We start from the raw sequence: 22,819 nt of genomic DNA, 5'->3' as shown, positions 1-22,819 counted from the left end.
TAATAATCAGGTCTTAAAAAATAAAAGCATGCCTTGATTGCATCCCTTTATATTTATTAAATGATTCTTATGGATAACCAATCAGTTACAAGCTAATATACTGTACTGAGCAACATGTTTTTTATGCACATTTGGGCTCTAAAATGCACAGTGCTTGTGCAAAAAATTTGCCATACTTCTGTAACTAAAGATGGTGGATGTGGTATTCTTGTCATTACTTATAACCTGTTTTCCCTTTTTTTAGCAGCTGTAGTGTGTACTTTAGCGCCCTGATGGTTTGGTCGTGGTCGGGAACTGTCTGGAGCGTTTTCGCCCCAAAACCTTCTCTCACTTCTCCTCTCAAGAGGACACTGATTCCTCGGTGCGAGATGTGCCGACTGGCCACGAGCAAATAAATGTCAACTTAGATCTCAATAACTTGGGAGGACTGAGTTATTTAAATAACTGGGGAGGAGATGATGCATTTGGTAAACATGTTAACAGGAGCTGACAGCGCTCTGAATGGAGGGGAGGAGGAGGAGGAGGAGGAGGAGGAGGAGGAGGAGGAGGAGGAGGAGGAGGAGGAGGAGGAGGAGGAGGAGGAGGTCCAGCAGCCTGTTTCTGACATCTACAGAGCATTAAACCACCTCCTCAGTCTGTCTGAGCACCGCTGACAGCTCTTTGTTGGCTGAATATTGTTTAAATCAAAGCATGTTTTGGGAATTAAACATTTTGGATCTTTTGCTTGTTTGTGGGATGTTTATATAGAAGTCGAGTCAACAATTCATCCATGAAAAATGTTGGTAATTTTGAGCAAGATCAGAATTTATACATACAGTAAACATGAAAAAAAACTAAGTTTATGGGTTATTTTTGCAGTTATTTTTGTTATCTATACTCTAAATCATGGGTCTCAAACTCATAGCGAGTTTTATATGAATGGCACTTTACCGTGTTGTATGTGGAAGGTCCCTTTAATTCCTTTTTTTGGTAATTTTGTGTATTTTTTAATAATTGTGTGTCTTTCATAATAATTTTGTCGTTTTTAAATCATTTTGTGTCTTTTTTTAGTAATTTTGTGTCCTTTTTTGGTAATTTTGTTCTTTTTTAAGTAATTTAGGGTTTTTTTTCTGTCATTTTTGGTAATTTTGTGTCTTTATTTTGGTAATTTTGTGTCTTTTTTGTAATTTTGTGTATTTTTTAATAATTGTGTGTCTTTCATAATAATTTTGTTGTTTTTAAATAATTTTGTGTCTTTTTTGGTAATTCTGTGTCTTTTTTTGGTAATTTTGTGTCGTTTTTAAATCATTTCGTGTCTTTTTTTTTAGTAATTTTGTGTCCTTTTTTGGTCATTTTGTTCTTTTTTAAGTAATTTAGGTTTTTTTTCTGTCATTTTTTGTCTCTTTTTTCGGTCATTTTGTGTCTTTTTATGTAATTTTGTGTCTTTTTTTGGTCATTTTGTGTCTTTTGTGTCATGTTGTACGCTTGAAATAAGAAATTAACTCTTAAAACAAGATACGATGAACTGGCCCGAGCAGAGTGACCTGACAATTATTTGTTTCTTACCAAGATAAAAAAAAATTTAGATTTAGAAGTGTGAGATAATTTATCTTATTTTAAGAGTTAATTTCTTATTTTAAGCGTTCAACATGCTTATTTCTAGATTTCATAATCCATGCAGCAAGATCATTTCCCTCAGATTTACTGTTTTTATCTTGTTTTTAGACTAAACACCTTTTTTACAGTGTGGAAATGGACTCTTCCATTATATTCTAAAGTATTGAGATGCTCCTGTATAACGCAAAGCCAGCTGCAAAACTGAACACCAATGCAGTGCAGCTGGTTGTGGCTGTTTGACTTGAACTATTTGAAATTGACTTTTCCATCATATTCTAATGCATTGAGATGTTCCTGTATAGGCTAGTTGTAAAACTGAACAGCTATTTTTAAGCAAAAATACCCAAAAAGACCCATTCCAGCATCTCAAATGTCAATTTTTGCAGTTTTTCTTAATCTTTTACATCAATAAAGTGAATATTTTGTGGTTTGGAGCTGTTGGTTGTAGAAGAAAAGCTATTTTAATATATATAAATATATATTTATATATATACAATGCTATGCAGTGCAGCTGATATCAAACTATGACACGTTTGGCTGCATAAGATCTTACAGAAAAACACAAATATCAATTGGTCACTTTGAGATTAGATACCAAACATTGGCCTCTACTCTACTCGTCTCTCTCCTCAGTAGATGTGATCAGGCAGGTGGCACCAGTAGAAATCACACTCTCCCTGACAGCAGAGTTTCTCTGCTGCTTAATTATTACCGACACACCTTCTGCTGCTCCTCTCCTCCCAAGTTCTTGGCAAGTCAAAGCCTCCATATTTCCATCCAGAACACATGTGAAGCTGTGAATGCCAGGGACAGACAGCTGTGTGGAAGAGGACCACATGCTTCCTCTTGTTGGGCTCTGACACCACCAGAGTCTCTGCTAACCTGTTTGAGAATCTGTGCAGCCATGTGGTGACTGCAGTCGAAGATGATGCGAAACTCCCGGCTCCTCTTCATCTCTTTGAGGAGGGGTCTGGTGTCCTGTGAGTCCAGAGGAAGCTGGCGGATCTTTAGCCGAATGTTGTACCTGGACGGGGCCATTATCAGCTCCTGTAGTCTGATGAGACCTGAGGGGGAGAAACAGAGCAAATGAAGACGTGGGAAACAGTATAAAACATAGGGCTGCACGGTAATGGCCAAAAAAAGGACACAAATTGACCACAAAATGACAAAAAAATGAGCACAGAAAGACACAAATTGACCAAAAAAAGGAAACAAATGACCAAAAAAGACATAAAATGACCAAAAAAGACACAAAATTACCAAAAAAACGAAACAAATGACCAAAAAAGACACAAATTGACCACAAAATGATCTAAAAAAGACACAAAATTACCATGTATCATAATTGTTCATAATTGCTGGTAACTTTTATTGTTTTGCAATGATATTGGTGTATAACAATTCTCATTATAATGCATTATAATCACTGCGATTATTAATCATGATTATTCATCATGTTAGGGAAAACATCTGTATTTTCATTGCACTACTTGTAAACAAACAATAGGAACAGTTTTTAGTGTCCGGTGCTTGTTGTAAACAAACAGAGATCACTATGTGAACACCTCCTGCAGCAGCAGCACATACACACTGTACTGCTACAGAGCTAACTGTTAGCCTATTAGCAATTTGCAGAATGGACACTAAGGGGTTTACATCCCCTCCGGCTCTGCAGCTGGGAGAGACTGCTGCAGGAGGACTGTGCCACTTTGACTCGTTCTTACTCTTCTTGACGAGCCGCGGGGGCCGGAGGCTCGTTAAAAAGAGCTTCCGCCCCCGCGGCTCGTCAAGAAGAGTAAGAAGGAGTCTCCAATAACACCAGAAAAAGCCGCTGGATTTGTCGCCAGTCGCTTTTTTTGAAAAATAGTCGCTAAGGGGGTCTGAAAAGTCTCTAAATATAGCAACAAAGTTCCTAAGTTGGCAACACTGCTTCGCCGGCTTTTACAAATGGCGGGTGTTGTCGTGTTGTCGAGTACTACGTCACATCCTGCTTAGCGTTCTATCCAATCAGCATCTAGGCTTTTTTCAGGGGAGAAAAACGGCCCCGCCCCCTGGTGGTTGGAGGACTACTGGTGTAGAAAGTGCTTGATTAGATATACAGGAGAGACGCATTTTAAAATGGAAATATCGCCGACAATCAGGTTCATTTAATCGTAAATCAAAAACGTGATCACGATTAAAATTTGATTAATCGTGCAGCCCTAATCACACCTAAAAAATCAGTTCCTTTTTTATTTATTTATTATTTTTATTTATTTATTATTTATTTATTATTTATTGGTTTTTGTGGAATTAAGTACTTTGCACATGGGTACTACTGTATATTGGTGTTTACCTGTGCTGTCGTCGTATACGACAGTGGCTGTTTTCCACTTGAGGAACTGCACCAGGTCCAGGATAGCATAGCTTAGTGAAGAGTAATCTGGGTATAAATTGGCATAAAAGCTGTCCCTGTTGTCCATGGGGTGATGCTTCCACCGCACCTGGACGTGCGGCACCTCCAGCGCGTTGCAGATGGACTGAACAGCGTTCGACGATGAACTATGTGACGGCCCGAATATGGCGACCACACCTAAAGACAGCTGATCACAAGCTGGAGAGGAGCAAGAGAAGAACACTTGAGAATAAGGTATCACAGCCCGTTTAACCCTTTGATGCACAACGTGGTCTAAAGTGACCCGACTAAGTTTTTATATTCTATATCTTTGTAATAAATTAATTCAGTGTTGCAGGTTTTCCTCAAATAACTTGTTTTTGAGCATCATGCATCCTAATTTTTTGTTTTCATTTCTTAGTTTTTTGAATAAAAAAACCCTTTTTTATCATTAGGCTACGCTTCTAATGCACAAGGTGATTTTTGACCCATGTTGTGCATTAGAAGGTGTTTATATGTTGTCACCAATTTAAAACCTTACAAAGAAGACACAAATATTAACTAACTAAATTCATTTAACTAACTAAATTGGTGTTTTTTTCCAATGCAAATTATTATTTGGTGGCTCTAATAAGTCTCAAATGTTAAAATATGTGATTTTCCAATGTAATCTGGTGGTTCTAACAACTCTTTTACAGTTAAACCTTCAAAATAAGACAAACATAGTTACACATATACTCAAATTGTTAATTTAATGAATCACTTTTTGTATCACTACGCTTCTAATGCACAAGGTCATTTTTTTACCCATGTCTGTAAACTTGATGTAAAAATACAAAAACTATTTTTCTTCATAAAGTATGGAAGGAAAAATGGATATAATGATCTGTTGTAATAAAAAAAAAGATATTGAAACACACAGCCAGCATGAAATAACATGGGGAATGAATGCGGGTCATTTTTGACCCATGTTGTGCATTAGAAGGTGTTTTTTTATGTTGTGCATCAAAGGGTTAATCAGGAATCAATCATGATGCAGACATTTGGGTTTTTTTTCTTCGACCAACCAGATTTGTCTTCCTCACAATCCTTGAATAAACACAGAACGAGCCACTCACCTTTCCTCGACGCCTCAAAACTGTCGTAGATATTAATCCTCTGAATGTCATATGTTAATGTTGTGTTGGGTAACAAAGTCCTGTTTCTGTTTATGTTATTGACAGCAAATTTAAAGGCGAGCTCCTCGGCGCTGACGAGTGAAACGGGTCCATCTGTTTGTTCGAAAATCCCACCTGAGAAACAGAAGAAGAAGAGACGTAAGGCCCATGGCAGTCGGTCTCAAACATTATCACAAGCAGAGGAGGGAAAAAAACGCAGACATGATTCCAGGTAAGGCTAAATAGAGAATATATCGAGAGCCATCTGCACTTAGGACTAGCAGTGAATCAGAAAAGACACACAATTACCCAAATTGACCACAAAATGACACAAAATTATCAAAAAAGACACAAAATGACCAAAAAATTACACAAAATTAAGCAAAAAAGGCCTCAAATTGACCACAAAAAGACACAAATTGACCAAAAAAGACAAATTGACCACAAAATGATCTAAAAAAGATACAAAATGACGACAAAATACACAAAATGACCAAAAAAGACACAAAATGACCAAAAAAAGACACGAATTGACCAAAAAAGACACAAAATGACCACAAAATGATCTAAAAAAGATACAAAATGACCACAAAAGACACAAAATGACCACAAAATGATCTAAAAAAAGACACAAAATGACCAAAAAAGACACAAAATGACCACAAAATGATCTAAAAAAGACACAAAATGACCAAAAAAAGACACAAAATTACCAAAAAAAGACACAAAATGACCAAAAAGGACACAAAATGACCAAAAAAGACACGAATTGACCAAAAAAGACACAAAATGACCACAAAATGATCTAAAAAAGATACAAAATGACCACAAAAGACACAAAATGACCACAAAATGATCTAAAAAAAGACACAAAATGACCACAAAATGATCTAAAAAAGATACAAAATTACCAAAAAGACACAAAATGACCAAAAAAAGACAAAAAATGACCAAAAAGGACACAAAATGACCAAAAAAGACACAAAATGACCACAAAATGACCACAAAATGATCTAAAAAAGACACAAAATTACCAAAAAAGACAAAGTTACCAAAAAAAGGAAACAAAATGACCAGAAAAGACACAAAATGACTAAAAAAACACAGTCGATCTCAAACATAATCACAAGCAAAGGGAAAAAAAAGGCAGACACAATTCCAGGTATGAGGCTAAATAGAGAGAAATATCGAGAGCCATTTGCTCTTATAGGACTAGCAGCGAGGGGAGCAGTGCACATAACACGAGGTATTAAATTTGCTCAGCAAACATGGAGCAACCCTCTCCATTTTCAGCGAATGCTCAAAAAACCAATATCAGCTTTGAAGTCTAAAGCCATAATGGGTTTAAGGAGTGTGTGAGTAATGTGTGTCTGTCTGTCTGTTCCATCAGGGCAGCAGAATATCTCGTCTCTCCATTAACAAGTCCTTTTATTTCACCAGAATACCACGTTGGTGCAGCAGATAACTGGACACGGGCACTCTTCTTTTACATGAAATTCAAAGGGAAAGTATTTTTCCATTCTCCAAATGGGCTGCTCCAAACTTACAAAACATGTCTACGAGCACATCAAAGTACGAGAGTATCGCTGGTGTGTATTAGACCATCGCTGCCACACTACATCTTGTTTCTTATGACTCATCTTTCTTATCATATATTGGGCCTGCAGGGCAGAAAATAAAGCTCAATCTCCCAAAATAAAATGTGTGAATTCAATTTAGGTCACTTAGAGCAGAAGTTCTCAACCTTTTTGAGTTCAGATCAGACAAACTCAGTTGATACGATGAATTTTGGACAAAAAATGAAGCAGACAACAACTAAAACATCTCTCTGTCTGTGCATTTATATATATTTTTATATTTTATTGTTACTTTTAATTTAAGTCCTTTGCTGTAAGTTTAAAGGTCCATTCTGACCTCCTGAGTGTGTAACAGTCAGCTTCAAGCCAGAGACTCCTTGGAAAGTAACAACTTGATACTTTGGGATTTGTCAGAAAAGACACAAAATGACCCCAAAAAAGAATTAAATTGACGGCAAAATGACACAAAATGATCAAAAAAAGACACAAAATGACCAAAAAATGACTTAGAATTAAGCAAAAAAGGACTCGAATTGACCAAAAAATGACAAAGAATGACCACAAAAAGGCACAAACTGACCAAAAAAGACACAAACTGATCTAAAAAAGACAAAAAATGACCAAAAAAGACACAAATTGACCACAAAATGATCTATAAATTACACAAAATGACCAGAAAAGACACAAAATTACCAAAAAACACAAAATGACCAAGAAAAGATAAAAAATTACCAAAATAGACACAAAATGACCACAAAATGATCTAAAAAAGACACAAAATGAAACACAAAATTACCAAAAAAGACAAAATTACCAAGAAAAGACACAAAATGACTAAAAACTGACAAAAAGTGTGGACGCAGCTCCACACTTTGTTACTTGTTTCATGCCGCCATGTTGGCCGGTGAGAAAAGATGAATAGTGCCAGTGTCAATTTCAAGCCGTCAGAGTTCACTGTGCACTTTAATACCAATGACATTGAACGCACCATTGCAACACTTGATGGATTAAACAAAACAGACTCTTCTAAAGCTCCTGGTGCTGAAACGTTCCAGACCTGGACGATCCAGACTAAAACTACCTGTTCAACTTTCCCTCGTCCTACTCTGGAGAGTCTTTGAAAGCTTTCAAAAGCCTGGAGGGTTAGAAAGAATGAAATATGGATTTGCAATGTAAAATCAACTGAATGGAATTTTTCGCATATTGGGAAATGTACAATCTAATGTTTTTGGAGTTATTCCACACTAGGGACTCAAATATCTCGGCTTCTGTTGCTTCAGTTTGGACTTTTTTCAGTCTTTTGTCATGGAAGTGTAATACTTCCATTACATTTCTATTCAAACTTTGGGGGAAAACCACAAAACGACCAAAAAAAGGAAACAAAATGACCTAAAAAGACACAAATTGACCACAAAATGATCTAAAAAAGACACAAAATAACCAGAAAAGACACAAAATGACCAAAAAAGACACAAAATGACCCAAAAAAGACACAAATTGACCACAAAATGATCTAAAAAAGACACAAAATGACCAAAAAAAGACACAAAATGACAAAAAAAGACACAAAATGACAAAAAAAGACACAAAATGACAAAAGAAAGACACAAAATGACCACAAAATGATCTAAAAAAGACACAAAATGACCAAAAAAAGACACAAAATGACCAAAAAAGACACAAAATGACAAAAAAAGACACAAAATGACAAAAGAAAGACACAAAATGACCACAAAATGATCTAAAAAAGACACAAAATGACCAAAAAAAGACACAAAATTACCAAAAAAGACACAAAATGACAAAAAAATACATAAAATTAAGCAAAAAAGGACTCAAATTGACCACAAAATGACTAAAAATGATCTAAAAAAGACACAAAATGACCAAAAAAACACACAAAATGACCAAAAAAGACACAAAATGACAAAAAAGTACATCAAATTAAGCAAAAAAGGACTCTAATTGACCACAAAATGACTAAAATGATCTAAAAAAGACACAAAATGACCAAAAAAAGACACAAAATGACCAAAAAAGACACAAAATGACCAAAAAATACATAAAATTAAGCAAAAATGGACTCTAATTGACCACAAAATGACTAAAAATGAACAAAAAAAGACACAAAATGAACAAAAAAAGACACAAAATGACCAAAAAAGACACAAAATGACAAAAAAGACATAAAATTAAGCAAAAAAGGACACAAAATGACCAAACATTTCTATTCATACCAGTTTAACACCAAATTATCAAACATTTAATGTATGGAAATCAAGTTATTTTCATTAACGGAGGGTATTCAAAAGTCAGTCCTGTCCTCGGCATAACAACGTCGAAAACGTCAAAGTTCCAACATTCGTGTGTAATTTCTAAAGTAACAAACATTAATGTTCTGTCAGATAGAAGACAACAAAGTCCCTGCGTGTCTCCGCTGCAGCCTTTAAGAAGACAGTTAGACAGCTTCTCTCAGAGACGCCTGTAGGAACATCAGCTTATGGAGACACTGGCTCCTCCACCTCCACTCTCATCACATTATCCATTTCAATAACAAAGGAAAATGTCTCTGCCATCTTCCGTCAGCTCGGAAGAAAAAAAGTTCACTGTCATCAAAAGTTACAAACGTCTGTAGTTAAGCTAAACTTTTACGGCCATCATCTGAGCGTTAGAGACAACCTTTGAAACGTGTTTTCTTCTTCACAACATCTCTAAACACTAGATCACTGCAGCAGATGTCTTTAAAGTTATTTCTGCTGCCTGTTTATGCTGACTTTGAGTCAGATGTCTCTTTAGGATAACCTTTAGATATGCAACTTAGAAAAGACACAACAAAGGAGGAAGCAGCACATCATCTCTTTTAACCCTTTGATGCACAATATAAACATGACATAGAATTAAGCAAAAAAGGACTCGAATTGACCAAAAAATGACAAAAAATGACCACAAAAAGACACAAACTGACCAGAAAAGACACAAATTGACCACAAAATGATCTATAAATTACACAAAATGACCAGAAAAGACACAAAATGACCAAAAAAGACACAAAATTACCAAAAAAAGACACAAAATGACCAAAAAAGACACAAAATGTCTTTTTTAGGCAGTGTCTCCATAAGCTAATGTTCCTAAAAAGCACATCATCTCTTTTAACCCTTTGATGCACAATATAAAAAAACACCTTCTAATGCACAACATGGGTCCAAAATGACCCGCATTCATTCCTCATGTTATTTCATGCTGGCTGTGTGTTTGAATATCTTTTTTTATATATTACAACAGATCATTATATCCATTTTTCCTTTCATACTTTATGAAGAAAAATAGTTTTTGTATTATTACATCAAGTTTACACACATGGGTCAAAAATGACCTTGTGCATTAGAAGCGTAGTGATACAAAAAGTGATTCACTAAATTAACAATTTGAGTAAATGTGTAACTATGTTTGTCTTATTCTGAATGTTTAACTTTAAAAGAGTTGTTAGAACCACCAGATTACATTGGAAAATCACATAATTTAACATTTGAGACTTATTAGAGCCACCAAATAATAATTTCCATTGGAAAAACACCAATTTAACAACATAGGATAGTTAATATTTGTGTCTTCTTTGTCAGGTTTTAAAGCGGTGACAACATATAAACACCTTCTAATGCACAACATGGGTCATAAAATCACCTTGTACATTAGAAGTATAGTGATAAAAAAAGGGTTTTTATTCAAAAAGTAAGAAATTAAAACGAAAAAAATAGCATGTATGATGATCAAAAACAAGTTATTTGAGGAAAACCTGCAACACTGAATGATGAAATTAATGAATTGCAAAGATATAGAATATAAAAACTTGATCGGGTCTCTTTAGACTCATGTTGTGCATCAAAGACTTTAACTCTATTGTGCTTATGGCAGATTTCTGAAAAGGGCAAAGCAAATTATCCGCAGGATTTTCCTCCCGAGGAGCAGGTTTCCCCCTGTTTATTAAATTTGTTAAAGTGCTTCTGAGCAATGCACATTTGATCCTCTTAACAGTCAAATTACTATATACTCCAGCAATTACTTAATGTACTCTAATGAGATTTCCCCATGAAATGGAAGGATTCATTTATTTTAATGTGACGCATTCCACCGGGCGGTTTATGCATCACGTCCCCTCGCCATCCAGGGAGCTCGGAGTCATAAATAGCGAGATGAGCTCCGCTCTGCTCCGCCTCCAGCAGCAGAGATGTGTGAGTCAGTGATCCAGGCACCCAGGGTCTGTTCGGGGGCATCGGGGGGTCACAGGTGCTATATTTCCCAGCTCAAATCTCTGCAACCAGGTATTCTGTGGGATTAGTGAAATAAAACCCGGCTGGCAGGCGGTGGCGGTGTTTGTTTGCTGGGCCACGGGGAGAAATAATCCTCACAACAAACACAGAGCACACAAAAACACTCAAATAAGATAAATCACTTCATACTTTTCAAATCTCATTAGACCTAATTAAATTAAAGCCACTTTATTGATTTCCTTCCTGTGCCTTTTTTATAATATTATTATTATTATTATTATTATTATTATAGCAGCATGCTAGTGGAGAGGTGGAACTAAAAAAATGTCAAAAAACTGCTAAACCATGACAGAAAAAGATCGTAAAATGATAAATGGGTTAATTAAATAAGTAACAATGAAACACCGTAAATGTATATATCAGCCAAAACAGTATGTTTTTTTTTATACATAACTCCACTGCAAAAAAAAAAAAAACTGTGTTTGAAGCAAATAATATAGTGTAATATATATACAAGCCATCATTTTTGCATCTATTTTTGTAAAAAAAACTAACTTTTTCTCACTGTTAAATGTACTAAACACCATATCTCTAACAGAAATATATTGTAATATTTAATGGTAAAATCTTTAATTCATGCGGCATTTATAAAGTATTTTCTTGTCAGTTATATGGCAGAACAGTGTTTATTTTGATGTAAAAACTATTTTTTACGATAAAATATGGACTAAAATGGCAATCTTAAACAGGAAATAAACAGTGCTAATATCATTTTACCGTAATATTACAAAAAGTTGCACCGTATTTACGGTAAAGTTCTGGCAACCAGAGCTGCCGGGTTTTTTACCACAAGGTCATTTTTGACCCATGTTGTGCATTAGAAGGTGTTTATATGTTGTCACCACTTTAAAACCTGACAAAGAAGACATAAATATTAACTAACTTAATTAATTAAACTAACTAAATTGATATTTTTTTCCAATGGAAATTATTATTTGGTGGCTCTAATAAGTCTCAAATGTTAAAATATGTGATTTTACAATGTAATCTGGTGGTTCTAACAACTCTTTTAAAGTTAAACCTTCAAAATAAGACGTACAAAGTTACACATATAGGTCATTTTTGACCCATGTGTGTAAACTTGATGTAATAATACAAAAACTATTTTCCTCCATAAAGTATGAAAGGAAAAATGGATATAATGATCTGTTGTAATAAAAAAAAAAGATATTCAAACACACAGCCAGCATGAAATAACATGGGGAATGAATGTGGGGTCATTTTTGACCCATGTTGTGCATTAAAAGGTGTTTTATATGTTGTCATCAAAGGGTTAAAGCCTTAACGTACCAGAGCTCCCACAACTCCATCCAAAAAGGGAACAGCAGTTATATTTTTTTTAGCATCGCACAAGATTTACTCTAATGATGTAGAGATTGTAATATTATGGAACATGTTTACAAGTTCCCATTTAAACAACTCCACTGAATGTTCGTTATTGCAGAGTGGGCGCTTGCAAATTGAGATGCATGAATTTCAGATTGGTTCTTGTGAATCTCAGTCAAAAGGCTTCAAATTAGCATGTCTCCAATAGACAAGAACACAAAGGGCTTTAATTAGTCTCTAAGGTCCCACCACAATATATAAATCAGACACTAATTGCAGCTGTTTCCATAATTTGTCCTTTGAGTACTTTGTGGATCAGCTGCATTGAAAAGCCACAGATTGATATTATGTGGAAAAGAGGACGAATCCAATTCCACTTTAAAACTGCAGAAAGTGAAATCAGACCATTTAAACTTAATGGGAATATTAACCAACGGCAGGGAAAACTAGTAGAAGTAGTGTAAAGTCTTATTAACCCTTAATAGGGCTTCGTTGAAATAATTGCAAATTACATACTGCCAGAATGTGTAAAAGGGGGGAGGGGGATAATATTTTGAGAAAAAAGTCTACGAGATCAAAGTGGCAAATCTACGAGAAAAAATGTGCAGATTTATGAGATTTAAAGTGGTGAATCTGGGAGAAAAAAGTTGCTTTTCCCCCACTTTAAATCTCTTAAATCTGCAACTTTTTGTTCTTGTAGATTTGCCACTTTTGTCGAGTAAATTTGCCACTTTTTTCTCGAAATATTTCCTGAAGATACCAAGATACCAGGTCTAAAAACCAGATAAAAACAGTAAATCTGAGGGAAATGATCTTGCTGCATGGACAGATCATTTCACTTGACATGATTTCTTAAATTAAGATTATTAAATCTAGAAATAAGCATGTTGTACGATCATTTCCCTCAGATTTAGTGTTTTTATCTGGTTTTTAGACTAAACACCTTTTTTGCAGTGTACTTGCTCAGCTGAGCGCACAGAGACTAACAGCCGGCAGAGATGCAATGTAGATTCAGGCTGTTAAATCTAGAAATAAGCATGTTGAACACTTAAAATAAGAAATTTACTCTTAAAACAAGATAAATTATCTAACACTTCTAAATTGAAAGTTTTTTTTTTTTTTTATCTTGATAAGAAACAAATAATTGTCAGGTCACTCTACTCGGGCCAGTTCATCTTGTTTTAAGAGTTAATTTCTCATTTTAAGCGTTCAACATGCTTATTTCTAGATTTAATAATCTTAATTTAAGAAATCTCGTCAAGGTAAATTATCTGTCCATGCAGCAAGATCATTTCCCTCAGATTTAGTGTTTTATCTTGTTTTTAGACTAAACACCTTTTTTGCAGTTAACATCTGAATAATGATGCAGCCTTGTTCTGCATACTTCTTTTGGACTGTTATATTCTTTGGCATCTTATCTGTTTTAAAAAAAAATTAAAACAAAACAAAAAAACGTTTTCCTCCCTCTATAAATACTCAGTTTCTAGACCCTGAGGCTGTTCCTAACACGAGTTTACCTCTTCCTGTGGCTGAAACACCTCTTTTTGCAGTGTTTTATTATATATTATAACACATGTTACACTTTATTGTGGCAGATCTAGCAACACAAAGCAAAAGCATCAATAAATAATATATTGTGTAATGGCAGTTAACATGAAAAAACTACAAAGTAATGCCTTCCTGCAGATATTAAAGTGTTATATATATATATATATTGATACAGGAACAAAAACACCAGCAAGACATTGAAAAAACAAAACAGTTAAACTAGCAAAAAACGCTACCAAAGTGCCCATTACAAGAGCTAAAGTCTTATTATTTAAGCTAATAAATTATACATTAATAAAACATTTGGCCTGCATGTAAATGAAAGCCTTTGGTAATTTGTGGTGTGAATAAAAAATGAAGCAGTTTTTCTTCTTCCCAAGCAGAAGCTGTTGTGAGCGAGTGCAGAAAAGGTCTGCAAAGGCCCCGAGGAGCCGACAGAGACAAGCTGTGTCGAGTCAAAATCAGAGGTTTCACATTTCAGCGAGTACATGCCCTTGCAAAAATCCATGTTGTAGCATGAAAAGCCCCACATGTTGTGTTCCCGCAAACAACGTGGGCAAGTGCACAAGCATAAAGCCGTCTCTGCTGTTATGTAGTGGCACGCTGCCTGCCAGCCAGCTTAGCTTGGAATCATCTGGGTACCACGGAGGAAAAAAAACTTATTTTTAACGTCGACTGCAGCTTTTACTGACTGCAGACTTCAAAGAGAGCGATCTGAGTGACAGAATGACAGTCTGCCAAAACAAAGTGACATTAAAATAGAACCATGCCGGGGTTGCTTCTGCTATTTTTACCGGTTTGTTTGGCTTGATGACTTTTTCAACATTATGATAAAGTTATATATTATGTCGTTGAGAAGTGACACCGATAAGTTTTTGTTATATTTCACTTACTGATAGTTAGTTAGTCAGCCCATACCGACAACTGATAATTACTCGCTTCTCATGGGCCATAACGTACAAATACAATTTGTACTCGGATGACGCTGCGCTGCAAAAAAGGTGTTTTTTGTGTCTAAAAACCTGATAAAACACTAAATCTGAAGGAAACGATCTCGCTGCATGGACAGATAATTTCAAATGGCAAGATTTCTTAAATTAAGATTGTCAAATCTACAAATAAGCATTCAAAAGAAGAAAATGCGGTAACACTTTACAATAACTATCATTTATAGATGGTAAATAGACCATTTATAAATGGTAAACAGATAGTTTATTAATGTTTAATCATCATTTATAAACCGTATATAGGCCATTTAGAATGGTGAATAGAAAATGTAATAATGTTGAACTATAATTTATAAATGCCAAATAGATTACTTTACCATAAACAAGCATAATTATTAGTTTATTAATAGCTTTACACTCATTATAACATTTTTAACCAGATTAAGTATGTAAATGATTTCAAAATTATTCTTATACCTTTAAGAAATTGCTTGAAAACATTTAAAGATTAAATATGTATAGAATTTTGTAAATGGTTAATAATAATTGGTTTATAAACCATCTATAAACATCACTGAGATGGTTATTGTAAAGTGTTACCGAAAATGCAAACACTCTGGTGTATTGGCAAAAGTTAAAAGCCCTTTATTTCACATGGGTTGCATATAAAAAACACCAACGTGTGTCATCTTGCGCCTTCCTCAGGGTGTGTGGAGACAAGAGACAAAAAACACATGCAATTATAGAAATAAGCATGTTGCTTAAAATAAGAAATTAACTCTTAAAATTATGGCTTACATTTAATGAAGATCTAAAATTCAGTGTCTCAAAAAAAATTAATATGACTGAAGACCAATTTTAAAAAGTATGTTTAATATTGAAATGTTGGCCTCTGAAAAGTACGTCCATCTATATGACTTTTTATCTCAAAAATGATCACTTTTTTATCTTCAATTTCAACTTTTTATCTCATAATTTTGACTTTTTATCTCGTAATTATGACCTTTTATCTGATAATTATGACTTTTATCTTTAATTTCAACTTTTTTATCTTGTAATTTTGACTTTTTATCTGATAAATATCACTTTTTTATCTCATAATTTCAACTTTTTTATCTCATAATTTTGACTTTTTCATTTTGTAATTATGACTTTTTAATGTGATAAATATCACTTTTTTATCTCATAATTTCAACTTTTTTATCTCGTAATTTTCCTCCGCTTATTCGGGGCCGGGTCGCGGGGGCAGCATATTCTAATGTATTGAGATGCTCCTGTATACTGTGGATCCTTGCTGATAGTACACATTTTTTTTAAATATTGACTGAACTGAACTACCGAAAAGAGAAGTTTGAGTTGCGTTTGCTCAAATCCATTGTTGCTTTTTTTAAATAACATTTCTTCTTCCTGCTGAATGAAGCCGGCAGTGAATAAGTGATCCTGATCTCAGAGCTGCTGTGTGATAAAATGGGAGTCTGTTCGCTTTGTTGTTTTCCCAACTATGATTATTCATTCATTGAATTGCTTGGGCTTACATCCAAGATTGGAGAAGTCATATTTGTTTGCAATGTAATGTAAACACTGGTGCTTATGAGAATATGTTTGTTCCTGTCCTTAGAACAATCACACAACAACAACAACAACAACACAACCCAGAGATTGTCAGATTAACACCCATTGTCTAAGGGAATCAGAAAATTTGAATTTTGAGTTGAAATAAATCCCTTCCTGCTTAAACAACTTTTTTTTTCTGTGTGTGTGTGTGTGTGTGTGTGTGTGTGTTCTTGTACTTCCTACATAGTGAGGACCGGAATACGTTTTTAACCAACAGAGTGAGGACGTTTTTGCAAAGTGAGGACATTTCGGCTGGTCCTCACTTCTTTAAAGGCTTTTTTGAGATTTCAGACTTTGTTTTAAGGGTTAAAGGTTACATGATAATGATAATTAACTGAAACTGTATTGTGTGGTTGCAAAACTAACTTAAATTATAGTGAAAATGTCCTTTGTTTTCGTCTTTGTCAACTTTTTTCATACATAATGAAGATGGATCAGACAAAGGAAATAAAGGCAAAATTTACTGTGACCTCTTTTAATCTCCCACCCAACAAATACCCCATTACAAAAAACTACAACTAATAAAAACTAAACTAAAACTAAAGCATTTTGAAAAAAAAAAACTAAACTAAAACGAGCAAACTCACTCTAAAAACTAAATAACAGTAACTGAATTTGACAACAAAAATTCACGACAAAATTATAACAAAAACTAATATAATAATAATAATAATGATAATAAAATGAGTAAAAATAATACAAAAAAATAAAATAAAATAAATGATGAATTAATAAATAATAAAAATCCAACACTATTATAACTTTGCTAGAGAATTCACTGTTCCAATGCGGGCCCTCACAAAGATAGAAGTACAAGAATGTGTGTGTGTGTGTGTGTGTGTGTGTGTGTGGGTTCAAAACAAATGCAGTACCCATGATTTAAAAGCAAGACAAGGTCATTTTTTGGTATCTCCACTTTTCACTCCTGCAGTAAAACGGTGATACTCTGCCCTTGTTCAACATGAAATCTGTGCTGAAGAGAAACAAGATCGATGACCTTTGTGTTATTTTTTCTGCTAAGCAACAATCTGACCTTACTTGCTGTTAACAACCAGCTTCACAACAACACTGAATATTATTTCATTACCTCACTTCTCGTCCTAAACCAGCGTAACTCCATTTTAGTTGGTGGTGGTATTCAAATAAACTGTCATTAAGTGAAAATACAGTTAAAGAGAGTCAAAGTTATGAAACCAAACCGCTACATATCCTTTTTTCTATTTATATAACGTTATATATAACTTTAATGACACGTTGCCGTGGATACGCATTGTTCTGCTTCTCTCCTGATGACGGCTCGCCTTGTTAGTGACCTGTCAATCAAAGGTAGCCCCGCCCCCAAATCATACGATTCTTTATCTTCTATTTTCTTCTAAATGGGGCCATTATTACATGGGTCTCAAACTCGCGGCCCGCGGGCCAATTGCGGCCCTCGTCACGATATTTTGTGGCCCCCACCTTGATATGAAAGTTTAATGTGAGTTTTATATGAATGGCACTTTACTGTGTTGTGTGTGGAAGGTCCCTTTAATTACTTTTTTTGGTAATTTTGTGTTTTTTTTGGTAATTCTCTGCCTTTTTTAAATAATTTTGTGTCTTCTCGTAATTCTATGTATATTTTTGTCATTTTGTGTCTTTTTTGTCATTTTGTGTCTTTTTTTAAGTAATTTGATGTTTTTCAGTCATTTGGTGTCTTTTTTTTAATAATTTTGTGTCTTTTTTGGTAATTCTGTGTATATTTTGGGTCATTGTGTGTCTTTTTTGGTACTTCTGTGTATATTTTGGTCATTTTGTGTCTTTTTTTTAGTAATTCTGTGTTTCTTTTTTGGTCATTTTGATACTAATTTGAGTTTGAGACCCCTGCATTATTAGAACCATTAACATCAGATTGTCTTGAAGAAGATTTTTTACTCGCGATTGAGACCATAGTTTTGTCCTAAAATAAATTCTGAGGTAATAAATCAAGTTAGAAGTTTTCTCATTTTGCATTGAAATGAATGGACCCAAATGCTTCTGCAGCCAAACTTAGCGCCCCCTGCTGGAATTTCTGGTATAATGCAGCTCAAGGCACTTCCTGGTTTGCCTCCCTGCTCAGACCCGGAGGTTGCCGCCTGTTCGCAACTAACCCCTGAATGCAGCTGGTAATTGATGGACTACTGTAGGTGGATGGGTGGATGTAGTACATATTCATATTTTATTTATATTGCCTCCCATTGTATGATAAATTCAGCTTGTTAAAAACAAACTCCTCACTGCAAGACAGACCAAATGCAGAAGCCCAAACAATGAAACTTGCTCATTATGCTCTTGGATACATATGTGCTCGCCCACTGCATCTTTTAGTGTTGCTCTTTTGTACTTTTCTTTTCACTGGTGGGATTCCCAATCTCCTTGTGAATAGCTTCCTGTCTCCCTGGATGTGCAACAGCACTCAGTTACACAATGATGGCAGCAAACAATGACCAGCACAAAGCACACACACCAACCGCCATGAATGTTTGGAAATGCAGCCAATTCTGGGAAGAATATGTCCCCTCATAATTATGGGTAACAACACAACACTTGGGAATAACTGTTATACAATACTGGGACCGGGGGTGAACTTAGCCAATAATGCATTTTATACCACACATGGTACAAAAAAAAAAAAAAAAGAAAGAAGCCGAGCAGGATTCAGTTGCATTAAATCAATGATAAGTATCATGAGAGGAAATTAAGAGTGCTCGTTAATTAATGGTGTCTGGCAGCATGTTGGCTCATTAGTTAGCAAAGTCACCTCACAGCAAGAAGGTTGTGGGTTTGATCTTAGCTGTGGTTCTGCTCCCCATGTTCCCCCCCGCTGCTCCGGTTCTCCTCCCACAGTTCAAACACATGCAGGTCAGTTCTATCTGAGACTCTAACATTACCTGTAGATGTTGTGTATGTAAATGTTTGTTGACGTGTCAGCCCGGCAGTGAGTCAGCGAGCTGTTCGCCATGTTTCTATGTCTTTCTCCTAAAGCTCTAATCACCCTGTAGCCCTTACTATAAATAAGGGGGCGTAAATGACTGGATGATTAATTTCTCAAGTGAAAAGCCTGCAAACTAATGATATAAAAAATTCATGTGCATCTGAGTTGACACTCTGGGTTCTGAGCCAATTTTGGCCGTTTTTGAATACTTTTGGTATCCAATTTTTCTTCACCTACATGCAGTCCACGAAAGCGCCGGAGCATGACTTCTTCATGACATCAAAAAAAGACACAAAAATAACCACAAAAGACACAGAAGACACAAAATGACAAAAAAGAGACAACATGACCAAAAAAGACACAACAACAGACACAAAATGACCAAAAAAGACACAAAATAACTAAAAAAAGACACAACAACAGACACATAATGACCAAAAAAGACATGAAAAGGATTCAAAAATGGAAAAATAGTCCAAGACTCCATAGAGTTCACCTACTTTATCAACATATTGAGCCCAAAAGTCATTAAATCCGAGTAGAAAAATTATACTATTTACTACAATAAAAACCACAAATATGCTCAATGAACTGTTTTGGAACTTGAAAATGTAAAGATAGGATACAAATATGAACATATAAAAAGGTAGAATTTAAATATAATAAAACTATATCCAAAAAAGTCCCATAAAAACATGTATATTTATAGGCTTTTTTCCCTTGTTAGCTGCAACTGTTCAAAATAAACTATGTGCGAAATTACACAGAGAGCTACACAAACGCTCAAATATTTCTGTACTATCAAATTAAAACTATCATATCTTTTGTTTTACATGAGCTAGGAATGTCAAACAAAAACTGGGAGAAAGTTTAAAGTTTGTACTTTGGAGTGAAGTTGGTAGCAGCGCTCCATGTGACCTAGTTTTGTTGTTAAACGTCACGTGATCTGATCAGGACGCCACCATCACAGACCCCAGAGGGTTAAAACACCAATAGGTTTGCAAGTTGGGAAGGGTTGTTGGTTTTGTAAGTTTCTGTATTCCAATGAAAAACATATCCTCCAAATGACTCATTCACTATCCCTCTTCACTGTCTAGGGAGTTCTCTGTAGAGGACTATGAAGTGAGCTCATCAGCAAAATGTCAAAACACTGCCGGACACTTTTCTCTGCGCTGGTAAATATGTCATTGTTGTTGTACAGTTGAAACATGCCAGATCAATATTGGCTGGTGGACTGTCCATAATCTCATTAGTATGTTTAGTATTTACTAGTAGTCGACCGATACAGGTTCTTTAAGGCCGATGCCTATACCCATTATTTTGACATCAGTCTTAACCGATCCCTGATATGTGCTGCTGATTTTTTTGGGCCGATTCTTGAAGCCGATATTTCCTTTTCTCCCTCCATTTGCATGATAAAAATGACACAATGATAACAAATGTTACACAAGTCTCAATTTAAACAAAAAAAGAAACATTTATTAACAAAACAAACCAAACATATTAACAGTTGGATAGCAAACAATGTGCATGTTGTTCTAGGCCTGGAGGTGGTGGCGCCTCAGATGATCCACACATTTGTGTATGTACATATTTGATGTGTTTTTCTTTTTTCCGGTATCAGCAGCAGCCCACCAGAGAACGGCAGATGTTGCACTGAGCAAATATCGGCCCGATATATCGGTCAACCTCTATTTACATGCATTTTTGTTATAAATGTGTGGAAGTAACGTAATGTTAAAAGCCGTATACTATCTGTTCAGGGTTGGCAGATAGGTCAAACTACCAGTCGTTCAACCAGGAGACCTGATTATGTCCCATTGAAGGAATTTATATACAATAGTAGAGTTTGTCATGCCTAACCCTAATGTTAGGATAGTGGTTTTGGTGGCTAACCCTAATCACTTTACAGCAGCAACCTGCAATCAAGACGTTGGCTACAACAGTGGGTGTCACGTGTTGAAAATGGTGCTCGTCATATTGTAATATATGGAAAATATGTCATATTTCATATGATATCAAGTCAAGTCAAGTCAAGTCAAAGTTTATTTATAGAGCACATTTAAAAACAACCTCAGTTGACCAAAGTGCTGTACAGTCATTAAAATAGAATAAATCATACACAACTGGGTATAAATAAAAACAATAAAAAGAATAAAATACTAAAAACAATAGAATAAAATAGTAATAAAAGAGTTAGAGTTAGAGTTAGAGATACAAAAGACAAATAAAAGGGTAAAAAAGTAAAAAAGAAAGCCAAGGATTCTTGCCTAGCTGGGACTGAACGCCAAGGAGAATAAATAGGTTTTTAATAATGTTTATATAATATTATTATTATTAATAATAATAATAATAATAATAATAATAATAATAATAATAATAATAATAATAATAATGTCAAGCCAATCACCAAGCAAAAGTCTGATCCATACAAAAAAACTGCACGACCAATAAGCCTCTGTCTCAGTTAGCAAAGAGAAGAAGACAGTCAGGCATCAAACGGAGCAGTAGCATAACTGAAAAACTTTCCTTTTGCAGGGCCGCCGGATTTATATATCACTGATATAAAATCATTCTGTTTTTTACCACTCACCAAGTTGTGTGATATTGTATTTTAGCGTGATATATAACTGTGAGGAGAGAAGAGTGGTCCACGTGTTACAGTAATGTCTGTGGTTGGCTGCATCTTCCATCCAACACGTTGTATTTACTCACTTAATCAAAGTGTTAACTGCTGGATTATGAAGGTCTCCTGTGCTGATATTGTTTACACTGAAGGTGTGAACACTGATGGCTATGTGGTGACATGCTAATGTTTGCACACACACTATTTGCAAAATGCCAAAGCTGACTGTTAACACTGTAAAAGACTAATGAGTCCGCTGGAAGATTTACTAATTATAGTGTTGTTATATTTAACATTTGTTTTGTTGTTCTGACATGTTCTGGCTTTTTCCAGTACTATGTTTACAGACATAAGATTAAAAAGATATCAGGAGCAAAGGGAGGATATTCTTGAAGCAAATGAAGCTAATGTGTTTTTTCTTAAGAGGTTGTTTAGTTAAAAAGCCTTCTTAGAGGGTTTTTTGTAATGTCGGTGAATATTTTGCATTTGAGTTTCAACGATTACATGGGCTGTGTAATGGTTGGCATCTGCTGTTAAGTGTTTGTGTTCATTTTTAATGCATGAAAATGAACAGAAATAGAAGAATAAAAGCCTGCACTTAAGATTTAATAGCATCTTCATTATAGGCACAACCATTCTGGCCAATAATAACAATATAGTAAGCTCTTATTAATGCCTGTTTAATCCATTTTTTAAAAGTAATTATGCCTTAAGATCATCCATCCATCCATGCATCCACTTTCCTCTGCTTATCCGGGGCCGGGTCGCGGGGG

At 35.0% G+C, this 22,819-nt stretch overlaps 1 protein-coding gene across 1 annotated transcript in view; it reads right to left on the bottom strand.

Moving 5' to 3' along the window:
* The window catches only part of grik3 (glutamate ionotropic receptor kainate type subunit 3), a 219,166-nt gene that overhangs the window by 97,575 nt on the left and 98,772 nt on the right, over positions 1–22,819 (bottom strand). Inside the window, exons 2-4 of the mRNA XM_059339180.1 lie at positions 5,089–5,262; positions 3,932–4,189; positions 2,479–2,660 (exon numbers count right to left, since the gene is read on the bottom strand). Coding sequence (XP_059195163.1) covers positions 2,479–2,660; positions 3,932–4,189; positions 5,089–5,262 — 614 coding nt within the window. The remainder of the gene's footprint in view (positions 1–2,478; positions 2,661–3,931; positions 4,190–5,088; positions 5,263–22,819) is intronic.

The sequence above is a fragment of the Centropristis striata genome, chromosome 8 (assembly GCF_030273125.1).
Source record: "Centropristis striata isolate RG_2023a ecotype Rhode Island chromosome 8, C.striata_1.0, whole genome shotgun sequence".
Classification (NCBI taxonomy): Eukaryota; Metazoa; Chordata; class Actinopteri; order Perciformes; family Serranidae; genus Centropristis; species Centropristis striata.
This window is presented reverse-complemented; position numbering and strand designations above follow the sequence as displayed.